This window comes from Benincasa hispida, chromosome 3 (assembly GCF_009727055.1).
Source record: "Benincasa hispida cultivar B227 chromosome 3, ASM972705v1, whole genome shotgun sequence".
NCBI classification, from domain to species: domain Eukaryota; kingdom Viridiplantae; phylum Streptophyta; class Magnoliopsida; order Cucurbitales; family Cucurbitaceae; genus Benincasa; species Benincasa hispida.
The window spans coordinates 1,426,029-1,441,018 of NC_052351.1; the positions used below are offsets into that span (position 1 = coordinate 1,426,029).

Sequence of the window (14,990 nt, forward strand, 5' to 3'; positions counted from 1 at the left end):
CCAAATGTTCAAATATATTAATAAAACAATATTTCATTAATGTTAAACTTTTATAAAATTGAATTGAGAATTTTTAATAGACTTAAGTTATAGTTAGAATCTTCAAAATTAAAAACGGAATTGAGAATTTGCCTTCGAAACTTTTCTGGGCCGATTTTGCCTTAGAGGCCCATTTTGGGTTATTTGGGCCTATCATCGCCCAACAAGACGAAGAAGAGCGCAACAACGACGCCGAGCTTTGACCAATGGTTTCGTTTCGTCATCTGTAAACTGCAAAACTCAAGGTCGAAGAGAAATGGCGGGACTGAGAAGACTGGCGCAATTGAAACCCATAGCCGAAGAAGCATTGGCTGGAACAGTTTTCGTAGCGAAGTTTCTCTGTGGCCTTCATGTTGCCAACACTTACATCTGCACAGCTGCTCTCGTAAGTTCAAACTTTTCGCCTCTATGAAATCAATGTCTCATAACGCACATTTTGATGGTTCAGTTGAGTTGATCGGCATGTTCCTCTGTATGTAGACCTATGGTCCTAGCATGCTCCCTACTCTAAACCTAACCGGCGATTTCATCTTGGCCGACCGACTCTCCACTCGCTTTGGCAGAGTCGGCGTCGGAGACATTGTCCTCGTGAAGTCTCCTGAAAACCCTCGTAAAGTAATGGCGAAGCGTTTGATGGGTATGGAGGGTGATTCTGTTACCTATGTTGTAGACCCGAAGAACAGTGATTGGTGCGAAACTGTTGTGGTATGGAATAGCTGATTAGAATTGTCCTTCCGTGCCTGAATTTGGCTAAAGTTTCTTAAATTGTGCGTGCCTTTTTAATTGGTGTGCTAAGATTTGTGCCGTAGTTTGACTATGTTGCCTTCAACTTTCATTATTGTATTGATGTAGAGTGTTTGTGTAGGTTCCTAAAGGGCATGTTTGGATAGAGGGAGATAATATCTATGATTCAAATGATTCGAGACATTTTGGGGCCGTACCATATGGTCTTCTGCAAGGGAAAATATTTTGGAGAGTAAGTGAGACGAATTTCTTCTTCCCTCATTTGGTCTTGTCTTTAAGAAGGATAAATGTTCTAATTCAGTGTCATCAAGGAAAATGGTTGTTGATTCATTAAGAGTAAGCACAAGTTATATGGTTGTGTTCTGTTTGTTCTGTTTGCATTCAGAGTATAAGGTGATAATGAAGTTGAAAGTGTGGAATGTAGTAAGAATTCGTGGATGATGCATTCAATTGTAGTTCATTAGAGGAATGACTCTATACTAATGACATTTACTCTTTTTTTTTTTTTTCTTTTTTTTTAACCCTATTAATTATTTGAAATGGAAAAACCTCCACTGAATTAGTTGGTCACAACTGTACGAGGGTTGAAAAGTGGCACAATGTAGGAGAGTTGGGCTTGTTCGGGAGAACACGAGACTACTTGGAAAACCATTTTCTGCTTTCAAAACAGCTTTTAGAAACTTTGGTCAGAAGGCTTGTAAAAGTTGAAACTATGCATTTGGAATCCTGCTTGGAAGTTAATAACTTTGGAAAATACTGTTGAACCGTCGGTTGTCTTGGAAATTCATGAAAACAAACTAAAAGTCGTAAGTCGAAACTAGTCCTCAAGGGGTCAAGGATTAGCTCATTTGATGAGATTTGCTTTGTAGATGTATAAGAAACATCTGTAACTCATAAATATCTTCCCCATGTTATGTATACCACTACTCATATATGCGGCCCTATGTTTGAGTGAAAATATGAAAGAGACCTTAGTTTTTTGTAATTAGTTGTCAATCTTTTACATATTTTGCATTAGTTTTTATCGATTTGATTATCCGCTTTTGATTGTAGTTATGTTAGTACCTGTAATTGCTTTCATAGTCTTGAAATAGCTTCCAACATTTGTTTCGTGTGTAGATATGGCCACCTAAAAGTTTTGGACCTTTGGAGAAGAGAAAATCAAACGAGACCATCTTGTGAGGTGAGCTCAAGTGCTCTTCAACCTTAGACGCTTTAACGTCCACTTGTTATATATCTCCTCTGTCATTTAGGATTTTTTCTATGACAGCCTCATCACATGCTTCTTGTTGTTTGGGCTAATATTTGAACATTTGGCTATGTCATATATGGCAGGCAGTTAGATTCTTTTTCTTTTCAAAATATTTCTAAATTTATTTGAATTCTGGACAGAGAAATAGTTTGATAGGGACACTACTAGGACTAGTACATTGACACAGTATATCCTAACTAGGGGTGTTCGTGAGTTCAGTTGGGTTGAAGGACTTTTTAGACCCAACTTAATTGTTGGGATTGTAAATTTCTTCAACCCAAATAACTCTCATTAAAAAATGAACCCAATCCAACCCAACCATGAAACATTTAGGTTGGGTTGGTTCGGGTTACTCGGGTCATTTATTTAAACTTTTTTTATAAAAGGAAGTAAAATGTTAATACGTAAAAATTCAATTTAACTATTTTCATATATGAATTAAGATTAGCAACTCAATTTCAATTTATATAGTGAATAATCTTTTTTCAAAGTCCCAAAAAAACTATTTTTAAGAGTTGAAGAATAAATTATTCAAAAAAATTGATAAAATTAAAGAAAACTAAAATAAATATAGTATATCTAATTGTACATAAACCAAAAAAAATATATATATACATTTTAAAGTTAATAATAAGTTCGGGTTGGTTTGGGTTATTTTAGGTGACCCATGAACCAACCAAACCCATAAAATTTTCATTTATTTGAACCCAACACAACCCAAAAGAGTTTATAACTCAACCCAAATCGAACGGGTTGGATTGGGTTAATCGATTTTTTTGGGTCATCGGGTTTTTTAAACACCCCTAATCTAATTATCATTTTTTTTCCAATTATGTCTTTTATTATAGTAAACATGAAATCAAGAAATTGGGAAATTCCCATTAAAACTTTTGTTCTTCTTTTAATAAAAACAAATCAGTAGAAATAGTTTTCGAACACAATTCTTTCCCTTTAGTTGTTTCAAGTCAAAAGTCTTAGTTCTTTTCTCTTCTGTGTGTTAGATAGCGTGAAGTTCTATCTCAAAACCAATTAATAATGAGAGTTCTTCAACATGTCCTTTCAATATGGTACCTCTTTTGGATTCACCATTCTTGATCGGATCTCAATTTTTGTTTATATGACCAAATACCTATTTGGGTTTTATGGGATTTGATACCATATTAAATAACATGAAGTTCCATCTCAAAACCAATTTTCATTAAGAGGAATTTCTCAACATTGAGAAGGGTGGGGGTGGAGGAATATTATAGAGATTGTTTGGCCTGCTCTTATGTGAGATAAGAACACTTGAAGGAAATTTCACAAGTGCTATTTTCTAAACTTATGTTTCTTCTCTATCTTCAGATCCTATTTCGCAGTTATCGCTCATCAATGTCGACATCGATGATTTACGCAGAAGGTGGCTCGAAATTCTTCATAATCCCTCTATTATAGCCTCTGGAAGGATTTCTTCTAGATTTCATAATTTGTACAATTGAAATTGAAGCCTTGCTGACTAAACGTTCCCAATCACTTCACTTCAGCATAATAAATCATTTAGTAAATGTTTTCGAGTCGCATGTAGCTTTAAACGATGATGGAATGGAATTGATAGACAGATTCTTGAAGAATGTAACATTTTTTCTATTTTTTAGTGAGAGGATGACAGTAATTTAAATTGATAGCAAACTAATCTTCCTTTAAGTATGTTCATTTTAGAAGTTTTTGGGTTAATATGAGTTTTTGTCCTGAAAATTTGAAAATACATGGTAGAAAGAAGGATAAAACATTCTGAAAAAAAAGTATTTAATTCTTTAAGCTATTTAAGTATGTTGTTTTAGTTCTTTGACAGATAATTTTGTTGTTTATATCATAACTTCAAAACCGTGGGGGGGGTTAATATTGGCCCATGGGAAACAGCAATGTACACGGAGGAAGATTCCTTCCACGAGAAACAACTTTTAGACTTTCGAAATAACATTTTTTTAAATAAAAAAAAGAAAAGCAACGGTAGAGGGATTACGAAATAAAGGGGAAAATAACTCCTAGAAGTTGAAAAATGAAATAAATAAATAAATTATATTTCTAAACATTAAAGCTTTTATCACTTAAAATTCTAAAAAATGAATCTTATCCCTCAAACCTAGTCTAATTTAGAAACCATTTGATTTTTTATTTTTTGTTTTTAAAAAATTAAGTTTATTTTCAAAACAATAATTAAGTCTTATTTGGTAATTATTATATTTTTAGGCTTTGGTTTTTCTGAAAATTATATTCTGAAACTCTAATTTTTTACTTTGTTATCTACTTTTAATCAATGCTTTAAAAATCAAGTCAATTTTGGGAAAAAAAATAGTAGTTTTTAAAAATTTGTTTTTATTTTTGAAGTTTAGTTAGGAACTCACTTTTTTGTTTTATTTAAGCAAGATGAAAATCATTGGAAGAATAGATTTAATTTTCAAAAACCAAAATCCAAAAACTAAGGTTGTGTTTGGTAACCTTTTCATTTTCTGTTTTTGGTTTTGAGAATTAAGTCCATTATCATTGCATCTTTATTAAGTACGATGGTTGAATTTGTAATCAAATTTTAAAAGCAAAAGTACTTTTCAAAAGCTATTTTTTTTTTAGTTTTCAAATTTTGGTTTGGTTTTTTAAATCATTGATAAAAAGTATGATAACTAAAGAATAAATTTAGGGTAGAAATAGTGTCTATAAACTTCATTTTCAAATTTTGGGATGAAAGTTATTTCTATTAGCTTAATTTTAAAAAACAAAAATAAAAATTAGAATGGTTAATAAACACGACCTAAATAGTTAGAATGATCTAACTTTTCTAGTTTTGGCTTGGAAACAATAATCAAGGTAAATAATAAAATAAAAAAATTTTAGAGGTGGAAGGGATGTATATAGACTTAATTTTCAAAAACTATAGATGCAAAATCAAATGGTTACCAAGCTTAAACTATTCGAATTTTATTTGTAAACTTTTAAGCTATAATTTTCACAAATGTATAAGATTTCCTAAAATATATAAATTAACGAAATATTATAATTTATAGTGATTTTTCTTTAATACGAGTGAATTTTTATCTTCTTGTTTTCTTAGATTTAACCTTCCAGTTTCATTAAATTAAATCTTAGAACTTGAATTATCAACTATTTATTTATATATTAACTTATAGAAAGAGTTCTTTTTATGACTGGATGAGATTATTTTCGCCTGTTATTTATTCTATCTAATCTTGTTCGTAGTTTTTTCTTTAGATTTGGATATTCTAGTTTTGAGTTCAAGTTTTTTTTTCCTTTAATCTGTTTATATATAAGCATTTTTAGGACAATGAAAATAGGGAGATTTGAATAACTGACGTTTTGATCATTAACACATTTATATGTCAACTGAGTTATACTTGCTTTTGGTTAAATAAAATATCAATTTAAAAGTTTATTCAATGAACCTTCATCATTGTGTTTAATTAGTTATATCTCTAAACTTTAAAAATATCTAATATGTACTTAAATTTATAATTTAGTGTCTAATAGGTTAGGTTCTTAAACTCTCATAAGTTAGATAGTTCTTTTTTTTAAAACTTTTAAAGTTGTGTCGGATAGATTTTGACACATTTGACATTCTAAAATTACCTAATATTAAACATAACATTGAATTTTTTTGTCAAATATGACGCGAAAACTTCCATTTTATTATGTCCAATAGATTTGTACTTTTTCAAAAAAAATAACTAGGTTGTCAATGAATTAATAGACGCAAAATTTAAATTACATAATTATTTGATATAAAATAAAAAAAACTGTTAAGAAAATTTACTAGAAATATTTTAAAATTTCAGGACCAATCTAGACCTAAATTTTAAATTTTAAAAACTAAATTAGATATTTTCTTAAAGTTGAGAATATACCAAATTCAAAATTTAAGGATTAAATAGCTTATAATTTAAGCTTAAAAAAATAGATTTTGAAAATATTTTGAAAATAATTTGAATTGGTGCATGACAAGTTAAGAAAGAGAGTGAAATAGTATCAACACCCACTAAGAAATGAGAGTGAAGAGTGTGAGGAAGAAGAGGACAACTCAGATGCTTTAATGCCTAAGGTTGTTACAACACAAACTCACTCACACCAAAAAAACTCCTTCCCTCTACTTGCTATATATGTCAATCCAAATCCAACACCAAAAAACACAGATAATATCAATATTCAAGCCAAAATAATCCCTCAAAATTCTCCATCCATCCATCTTCTTCCAAAAAAACAACTCTTCTTTCTCATGGACTCCGCTGCCCCTAACGCTGCCACCGCCGGCAAAAAGAAGCAAACAAAGGGTCGACAAAAGATCGAAATGAAGAAGATCGTAAACGAAGACGATCGGCTCATAACATTTTCCAAACGGAGGTCAGGCATCTACAAGAAGGCAAGCGAATTAGCTACCTTATGTGGGGCTGAAGTTGGAGTGGTCGTGTTTTCACCTGCAGGAAAACCGTTCTCCTTTGCACATCCATGCATCGAATCCGTCGCAAACAAATTTCTAAACAACGACAACAAGAACAACAAAGGGAACAACAACGACAAGGATGACAACAACAATGACGACAACAACAACAATGACAACGACAACCCCGACAACAACAATATCAATGCAACGCACCCGCTCGTGGAGGCTCACCGACGAGTGAGAATCAACGAGTTGAACCAACAACACAATCAAATTCTAAGCCAGCTAGATGGAGAGAAAGAGAGAGGAAAAACACTTGAGAATCTGAAAAAGGTAAGGGGAAATGGGAGAGGTTGGTGGGAAACTCCTACAGAGGAATTGGGAATAGAGGAATTGGAAGAAGTTGATGCATCATTTGGAGAGTTGTATCAAAATGTGTGTGATCAATTGAAACAAAGAGGAATTATTGGACCTTGTTCTTATAAGCATTATGACAACAATTCCTCTATGGGGTTTACTATTAATGTAGGGGAAGAAACAATTCCTTTTAACATTTTGGGAAATGTTCCTTCTCCTTTTCTTCCTCCTCCTCCTTATCTTATTCCTCCTCCTCCTCCTCCTCACTTTGATTTTGGAGGACAACATCAACAACATCATCATCCATGAAGTCAAAAGGGGAGTATCATCAAATTTATCAAGTGTCATGTGTTTCTGTTGTGTTTTTTATTTAATGTAATGTTGGGTTTTCTTAGTTGTGTTTTTGTGTTGTGTCTTTCATGTCTAGGGTTTCTTCTAGTTTTTATGTACTGTTTGTGAGTGTTTTAAGGGGAGGAAAGCTAGGGTTATTGTGTTAAGAGTTTTATGTTTTATGACACTTTCTTTCTCTCTCCTCACTTAATTTGATTATGTTCTTCTGCTATGGAAATTCATTTTTGTTGTAGTGCATGCACCAAAATATATATATATATATATATATATATATATATATATGTTTATGTGCATTTATGATTTATTTCTATCTCAAATTTGTCAATCTGAACATAGTTTAACTGACCGTTTTAAATGAATATTCTCGACCTAAAAAGATGGTTGAAAATCTTATATTGATACGGTATATTTTGAGATTAGATCAAATCCATTGTCAAATAAGAGAGAACGGCCTTTTTTAGATGTTGAGATAAAACACTCACTAAGATAAAATTATATATTTCAAATGATTCAAAACGCTTATTCATCGTCTTAAGAAAAAGTGGTTGTATATGACCTTATAATAAAATAAAATGAATAACTATTAAATCTTGGACTTTAAAGCTATGATGTCCTATGAAATAAATATGGAATTCTATCTTAAAATCAATTTGCAATAGTCAAAGAAAACATAGCTCAATTGGCATCTATGTCTTAACGACCACGAAATCTGTAGTTCAAATCCCGTAGGTCCTATTACGTACTAAAACAAATCAATTAACAATGAGAGATGTAGCCCATATATATTATAAAGATGATGAGATACCTTCATATTTGGTATTTTTTTTCCCACAACATATACAGTGTGAGAAAATCAAACTTCAAACTTCAATGTTGATAGTAAGAAAATATGTATTTTTCATCTATGTATATAACTCATTAATTAACTGCAAATATATTTATTATAATGTCCATAGATTACTTCATAATATATATTCTATTTTCCATTTATAATTTTTTCATTTTTATCCGACGAAAGAAACTTTATTGAGTGGAATACTCATATTCTAGTTTTTTTTTAGGAAAAAGAAGATATAAAAGAAATATTTATATTCTAGTTTTTTTAGAACAAATATTTATATTTTTGTTTGTTGTCACAGTTTTTACAGATTTAATTTAGAAATGCTGCTATATTTACAAATAAAGAGAGATCAATTTTGCCAACTTTGGCTTTGTATATTGGTATGAGAGAACAAAGTTTTCCTTGTTAATTTATACATCTTATCCATTTATTTTCTTAAAAATGAATCATGAGAGGTCTATTATTTTTGCACACTATTCTATTAACAAATAATTACTTTTTTGTACATACAACTTTGTTCTGAAATTGATATAATTAATATCTTTCCTAACAAAAACAATCTTAAACTATACAATAATCACATTGTTTCAATGCACAAAATGTATGTTTTTAATATGAAAAGGAGTAAAAAGATGTATAAGAAGAAAAAGAAAAAAGGAGTAAAAAAGTATGTTTGGTAATTATTTAATTAAGATTTAAAAGCATTTTAAAAGTTTAGATAAATATAATTATTTCAAAGAAGTGAAATGAGTCGTCATTATTGATTATCATATTTCTATTTTTCATTAACGAAAATATGTTCAGAATTTTAATATTATAATAATACTGAAAAAGAAAGAGTATAATGTAACGTTTTTTTTTTATATAAAAGAAGAATTCCTTACACTTCTGGTAAACGACGACAAGTTATGTTTTGAACATCTAAGAATAGAAAGAACATGAAGACGACAAATTCATAACTATTCTGAAAAGTTAATGCTTACAAAATCTATCTTTACCACGTAATATAAGTAACCAAATCTGATTACACTAGTTCCGAATTTCAATGTACGCTATACGTTAAAAACTTAAATAATAATTTTAAAAATAATCATAGTGATTTTTTTAAATGTGCTTTTATATATATATATATATATATATCAGTGAATAGATTAGAAAAATCAAAAGTTTTATTTTCTAATATTCTTGAGGTGAAGAAAAGAATTAAAATAAAATTTTATATTTTTTAAGCAATTTTATGTCCCTTATAATTGTTTATTCATGTTTTATTCTAAAACATGAATAGAAAATTTGAGACATTTAAAAACAATGCAAAATGATATTTAGTGGATTTTATTCATCTTTTTAATTTAATAATAAAAAATAAATTTGATAATTGCTTTTCCGGATATCGTAAGGTGCTAACACCTTCCGACAGACGAGTGACACTCAAACTTAAATCGATTATCATATTATTACGACAAAATGTATTATTTTATTACATTTTGTATGCATGAACTTTTCCTATATACTATTGGATAAAAAACCCAACCAAAGTTTCTGCATTGTCATCGTTTTTATGCTTCAAATAAATGTAGTTTGTCCTTGATAATGACTTTTTTACAGGACCAAATTAAGGAAGCCAAAATATCCAGCAAGGCATCCTTAAATTTCTGTTTTGTTTGTTCCTTCATGCACATATTATCCCATCTCATTTTAGATTGTCTTTTGAAATGAGAAATTGATATTTTGATTTCATTAATTTTACTTTTGATTTTTCACATACAATTTATGTATTGATGAAACTATTTGAAAAAATTAAGAATAAGTTCTAAATTAAATTCATTGTGATTGACATGGTTCAATTATATGACTATAAAAATAAGAAGTACTTAATAAATTAATTAATATACTTGAATTCAAACCATTGTTTCCATCAATAAAATGGAGTAAGTTGAAATTTGAATTTGTTTCTTTCTTTTTTTTCCCCTTTTTTTTCTATATCCCAATTGATTTTTTTCTAAGAGGGAAGAAAAAAAAAATGAACAGTAGAAATAGGAATTATTGCCTCACTTAACCCTCTTTGTTGTTTTACTTAGCAATTGAACATATCCACAACCAATATTATCAACAACCATTTTCAATTCAAATGTCTTAACTGATCTTAATAATAACCATAATAACAATATTGGTGAAAATATATGGTTTTTTTCTGAAGAAAATAGAGAATTAAATATTTATGACAATATATAATAAAGGAGAAATGAAAAAAATCATAAAAAATCACATTGATAGATTTTTAGTTTCATCGAACCCTCAAAATTTATAAATTTGTAATAATTAATCATCGATTGTGGAAGAGTGTACATACTATCTCTAAACTATAAATATTTTTCTAATCAAAATCTCCAATAATATGATTGTTACAATTTAATTTCTTTATGATTGTTACAACTTAATCTCTTTACATCAATATTTGCCTATTGAACCAAGATGATAGCTCAATATTTTGATTTGAAAATCAAATATTAACTTTATAATAAAGTTAATAAAATGAGATTAAATTGTAAGAACTCTAGGATTTAGGATTTAGAGTTTGATTGTAACAATATTTTGAAAATTTAAGGGTGATTTATGTCTTTTACAATATTTAAAAAGTTAATGGTAACAATTCAAAACTTCCAAAATTTAGAGATGAAATAGGTACAAATTTTAAAGTTTAAATATTAAAATTATAATTTAATAATTAAAATATCATCTATATAAATATATTCGTTTTCGACGAGAACAAATGACCACGACGGTTCGTTTTTTACAGAAATTAATGAAACCTTTTAGAATATCTCACTAATTACCTTTCAAAAATATCTCAATATGATAATTTTTTTATTAAAAAAAGAGACAGTTGCAAATATAGACATTAGATCCAAAATACTAACAGATATAACATAATATAAAAAAATTACAAATAGGGCCAAATTTAAATAGTCTATCAGTGATAGACCATAATATTGGTAGGAGTCTATGTGATAGACCATATCACTAGTAAGAGTCTATCAACGATAGAAGTCTGTCGCTACTTGTCTATATTTGCAATTTTTTTAAATGATGTTATATTATTATTCTTAAAAATGCTACCAATTACAATTACCCTTGAAAAAACATTTAAGAATTAATTTGTAAGTTGCATTTCACATTGTTTTCTTTTTTCTCCTTACCAAATCGTTTAAATTATTCAACCAAAAAAAGTGATTGATAATTTTTAAGTTTATTAAATATAAAGTTGGGAAATTCTTATAGATAGAAATATCCAAAAAAAAATATATTTACATTTATAGTAAAAAGTTTCAAAAATATTTAGTACTCTTGGAAGTTTTTGAAATGTAAGTATTTTTAAATATTTTTTATATTTAAAAAGACCCTTAAAAAGTTTGTTATTTTTTAATTAAGAAAAAATAGTCAAACCAGCAAAGAAAATTAGAGATTCGATTTATCCATCTTATAAATAGTCAAAATTTCTTTAAAAAAAAATAATGAGAGGACAAAAAATATTTAATATCGTGCATGAATATTCACAAGCTAATTCTAATAAAGTAAAACCATTATATTTTTCATTATCATTTTTTAAAAATTATACTCTAAATTTTCTTTTACCATATAAAAATATTTTGAAAATTTAATCAAGCTACAAAAGGATAAGTTTGTTTTAGGTAATTTTAGATCAAAGGACATAATCGACATCTAGTAAAAAAAACAATAAAATTAGGAAGATAATATTTAACTTAAAATGGTAATTTAGAATAAAAATGGATTGACCATGACCTAAACTTTTTATAAATTGTTTGAAACAACTAAAACATTTTATTAATATAATTGATTTAAGATTGAAGATTTAATTGTTTGTTTTAATCAATGACTTATAACTAATAAAAAAAATTGAAAAGTTATTATATCCTTGTATTTGTGAAAAATAAAAGTTTAAAATATATGTAATTTAAATGGAATAATGTTATATAAAACAAGCTGTCACAATTTCCAAAACTCCTCCTACTTTTTCTGAAATTTTTGCAAGAAGCCAATGCATGCATGACTCCTTTATAAAATCCAATATATATTCTCTTTCTATTTCTTAGAGTGCTTATTTCAAATTTGTGTAGACCCCATGAGGGTCATTCTTCCAAAGTCCACCAATCTTGAACATTCTAACCCGTTTGCAAGCTATATAATATACACATGCCATTTCACTAATACTCATTTAGATTAAGATCGTGTTTATTTTACTACTCTATAATTGAATTGTTACCATTATAATAGATTTTTTATTATTCATAATTCGTAAAATATTATTTTAATCATTTTGAAACATATTTAAATAAGTCCAACATATAAAAAAGTCATTTCGATTCTTTATAATATTTTTAATTACATTTTTCTTTTAAACATGATTATGACTCAAAATTATAATTAATTTTTTTTATACGTTTATTTATTGAACTTTTCTATATCTATCGTGTAAATATTAATCAAGAAGTTAAAATTTCGTTAAAATTCTTATATTTTGATTAAAACTTATTTAAAGTATTCTAATACAGTCGTCATTCAAGAATAAAACTTTGTTTGTAGAGACAAGTTAGAAAAAGTAAAATTTAAATCCTATTTTAGAATCCTATTTTAATATTATTGTTTAGAATTATTATCAATAATATTAGCAGAATGTTATAACGGTTAGGTCCAGTTTAGTAACCATTTTATTTTTTGTTTTTGTTTTTGAAAATTAAGTGGATGCACATTACTTCCACCCCAAATTTCTTCCTTTGTTATTACTTTTTACAAATGATTTTAAAAAAACAAGCCAAATTTTTAAAACTAAAAGAAATAGCTTTTAAACACTTGCTTTTACTTTTAGAATTTGATTAGGATTCAAGCATTGTATTCAAGAAAGATGCAAATCACCATAAAAAACAAGAAAATAGGCTTAAGTTTCAAAAATAAAAAATAAATAATAAAATGGTTACCGAATTGGGACCTTATTTTTTCAAATTAGATAGTTATCCTAATTTGAGCGTACATAAGTTTTCTTTAAAAAAAAACACATTACGCTATAAATACATATTTGAAAATTTTAAATTTTAATTGATCTTTTAAATATAAATATAAATTCGATGTGTGATAGAATCTTAAACTTTTAATTATGTACTGTAGATCTATACATTTTAAAAAATATTGAAGTCGGAATATTAATGTAACATAAAAATCAACTTAAAGTCTATCTTTTTTTTTTTTCTCTTTAATTTATTTTTTTTCTAACAGACAAGTTGTGACTGTATGAATTTATATTTGATAAGTTCAAATTACAAGGGAGACATAATAACAAAACTAATGTTGAAGTATGATGTCATAAAAGAATATACTTGGAAAAAAATATCATAATTCAAAATATGTTTTACCAGAAGCCCACCATGAAATGCAAATTGTGAACTGAAAAGAGGGGAAAAATTACAAAAATGATACCTCGTAGGTAATTTGATAGGTATGACAATTCTGAAAGTAAATAGAATTTAATCAAACTAATTAAAACTTTTTCTAATGTGGATCTAATTAAATAAATTAACAAACATTTTGTTAATAAGTAATTTAAACAATAAACTCATATAAATAAATTAACCCAAAATAAGCAATCAATTAGAGTTACACCAAATTTAATTTTAATAAAAAGATTGGTATGAAATATGTAAAGATAAATTCAACGACCTAAATAAATATTAAGCAATTAATTTAAAGAACAAATATTGCAATTAATTTCATGCAATAAAATATAACAAATTAATTACAAATTTAGATTAGGAGGGGATAGAGAAATTAACACCGAGAATTTTATAGTGATTCGGCATGCCTACATTCACTTTCCAAACTCCTCTTGGCTACTTCACTAGAAGTCTTTGATTTTTTCTACAGCTCAGAGTCTAACCGCTACAATATTCGTTTTTCGGATGCAAGAACAAACCCGATCCCGGTTGAGGATCAAATCGTTACAACAACTTTTTTTATGAGATCAAGAGCCAACCCTCGTAAAAATTTGAAAAAATAAAGAGCACACTTGACAAACTCTCTAAATAGAGGGGATTTACAAAAGTTTAACATTTAACAAATAAATTCTCACAATACAATACATCGGACCTTTAATATTAATATTGTTGTTTTCAAAACTTATTAGAGAAATATTGTTGTTTTGAAACTTATTAGAGAAATATTGTTGTTTTGGGAGTTTGAGGCTAAAAGTTGAGGGTTGAGGATTCGATTAATGTAGAGGTCGAACGTTGAGAACTCGACAAACAAAGAAAAACTTGGAAACAATACGTAAAATTAGGGTTGTCGAGGGTTGAAGTTTCGACATACATAAGTCGAAACTTCAAACCCTCGACAAGAAAAAGGAAATCTCGCTAGTTTTATATAAGTCGAAACTTCAACCCTCGACAAGGAAGATAAGTGGGTGAAACAGATTGTAAGAGAGAGCGAGATTGAGAGTGAGATTGTAGGAGAGAGCGAGATTGAGAGCGAGATTGTAGGAGAGAGCGAGATTGAGAGAGCGGATTGTAGGATGGGACAATCTCCAACGTCTATGGAATGTATGCATCTCGCTCTCTCTCACAATCTCGCTCTCTCCTACAATCTCGCTCTCAATCTCGCTCTCTTCTTACAATTCAAAATTCTGTTATTGTTGTTATTTTTTCATTAGTGATTACTAGATTTTTTTCTCATTGGTCATGTATATATATATATATATATTTCTATGGAAAGTAAATAAATTTTATTGTATATTCAATTTTTTTATTATAAAGTTGTACATTATTCTTCTAATTAAGTCAACATTATTCTTTTAATTAAGTTGTACATTATTATTCTAATTGAGAAAAAAATATTTTTTTAATTGAAAAATAAATATTTTTTTTTCCAGATCATGACTTTAAACCCAGAACCTGTTGATCCCGATGTTTTGTACG

At 28.1% G+C, this 14,990-nt stretch overlaps 2 protein-coding genes across 2 annotated transcripts; both read left to right on the top strand.

Moving 5' to 3' along the window:
* The first annotated feature begins 229 nt into the window (after positions 1-229).
* Positions 230-3,703, top strand: LOC120074070 (mitochondrial inner membrane protease subunit 1-like). Its single transcript, XM_039027055.1, has 5 exons — positions 230-424; positions 520-744; positions 905-1,015; positions 1,903-1,966; positions 3,380-3,703. Exons 1-4 carry the CDS (start codon positions 296-298, stop codon positions 1,963-1,965), a joined length of 528 nt encoding a protein of 175 aa, XP_038882983.1. The 5' UTR covers positions 230-295; the 3' UTR covers position 1,966; positions 3,380-3,703.
* A 2,593-nt stretch (positions 3,704-6,296) lies between these two features.
* Positions 6,297-7,127, top strand: LOC120073027 (agamous-like MADS-box protein AGL61). Its single transcript, XM_039025594.1, has one exon. The coding sequence runs from the start codon at positions 6,297-6,299 to the stop codon at positions 7,125-7,127; it is 831 nt and encodes a 276-aa protein (XP_038881522.1).
* The last annotated feature ends 7,863 nt before the right edge of the window (positions 7,128-14,990 follow it).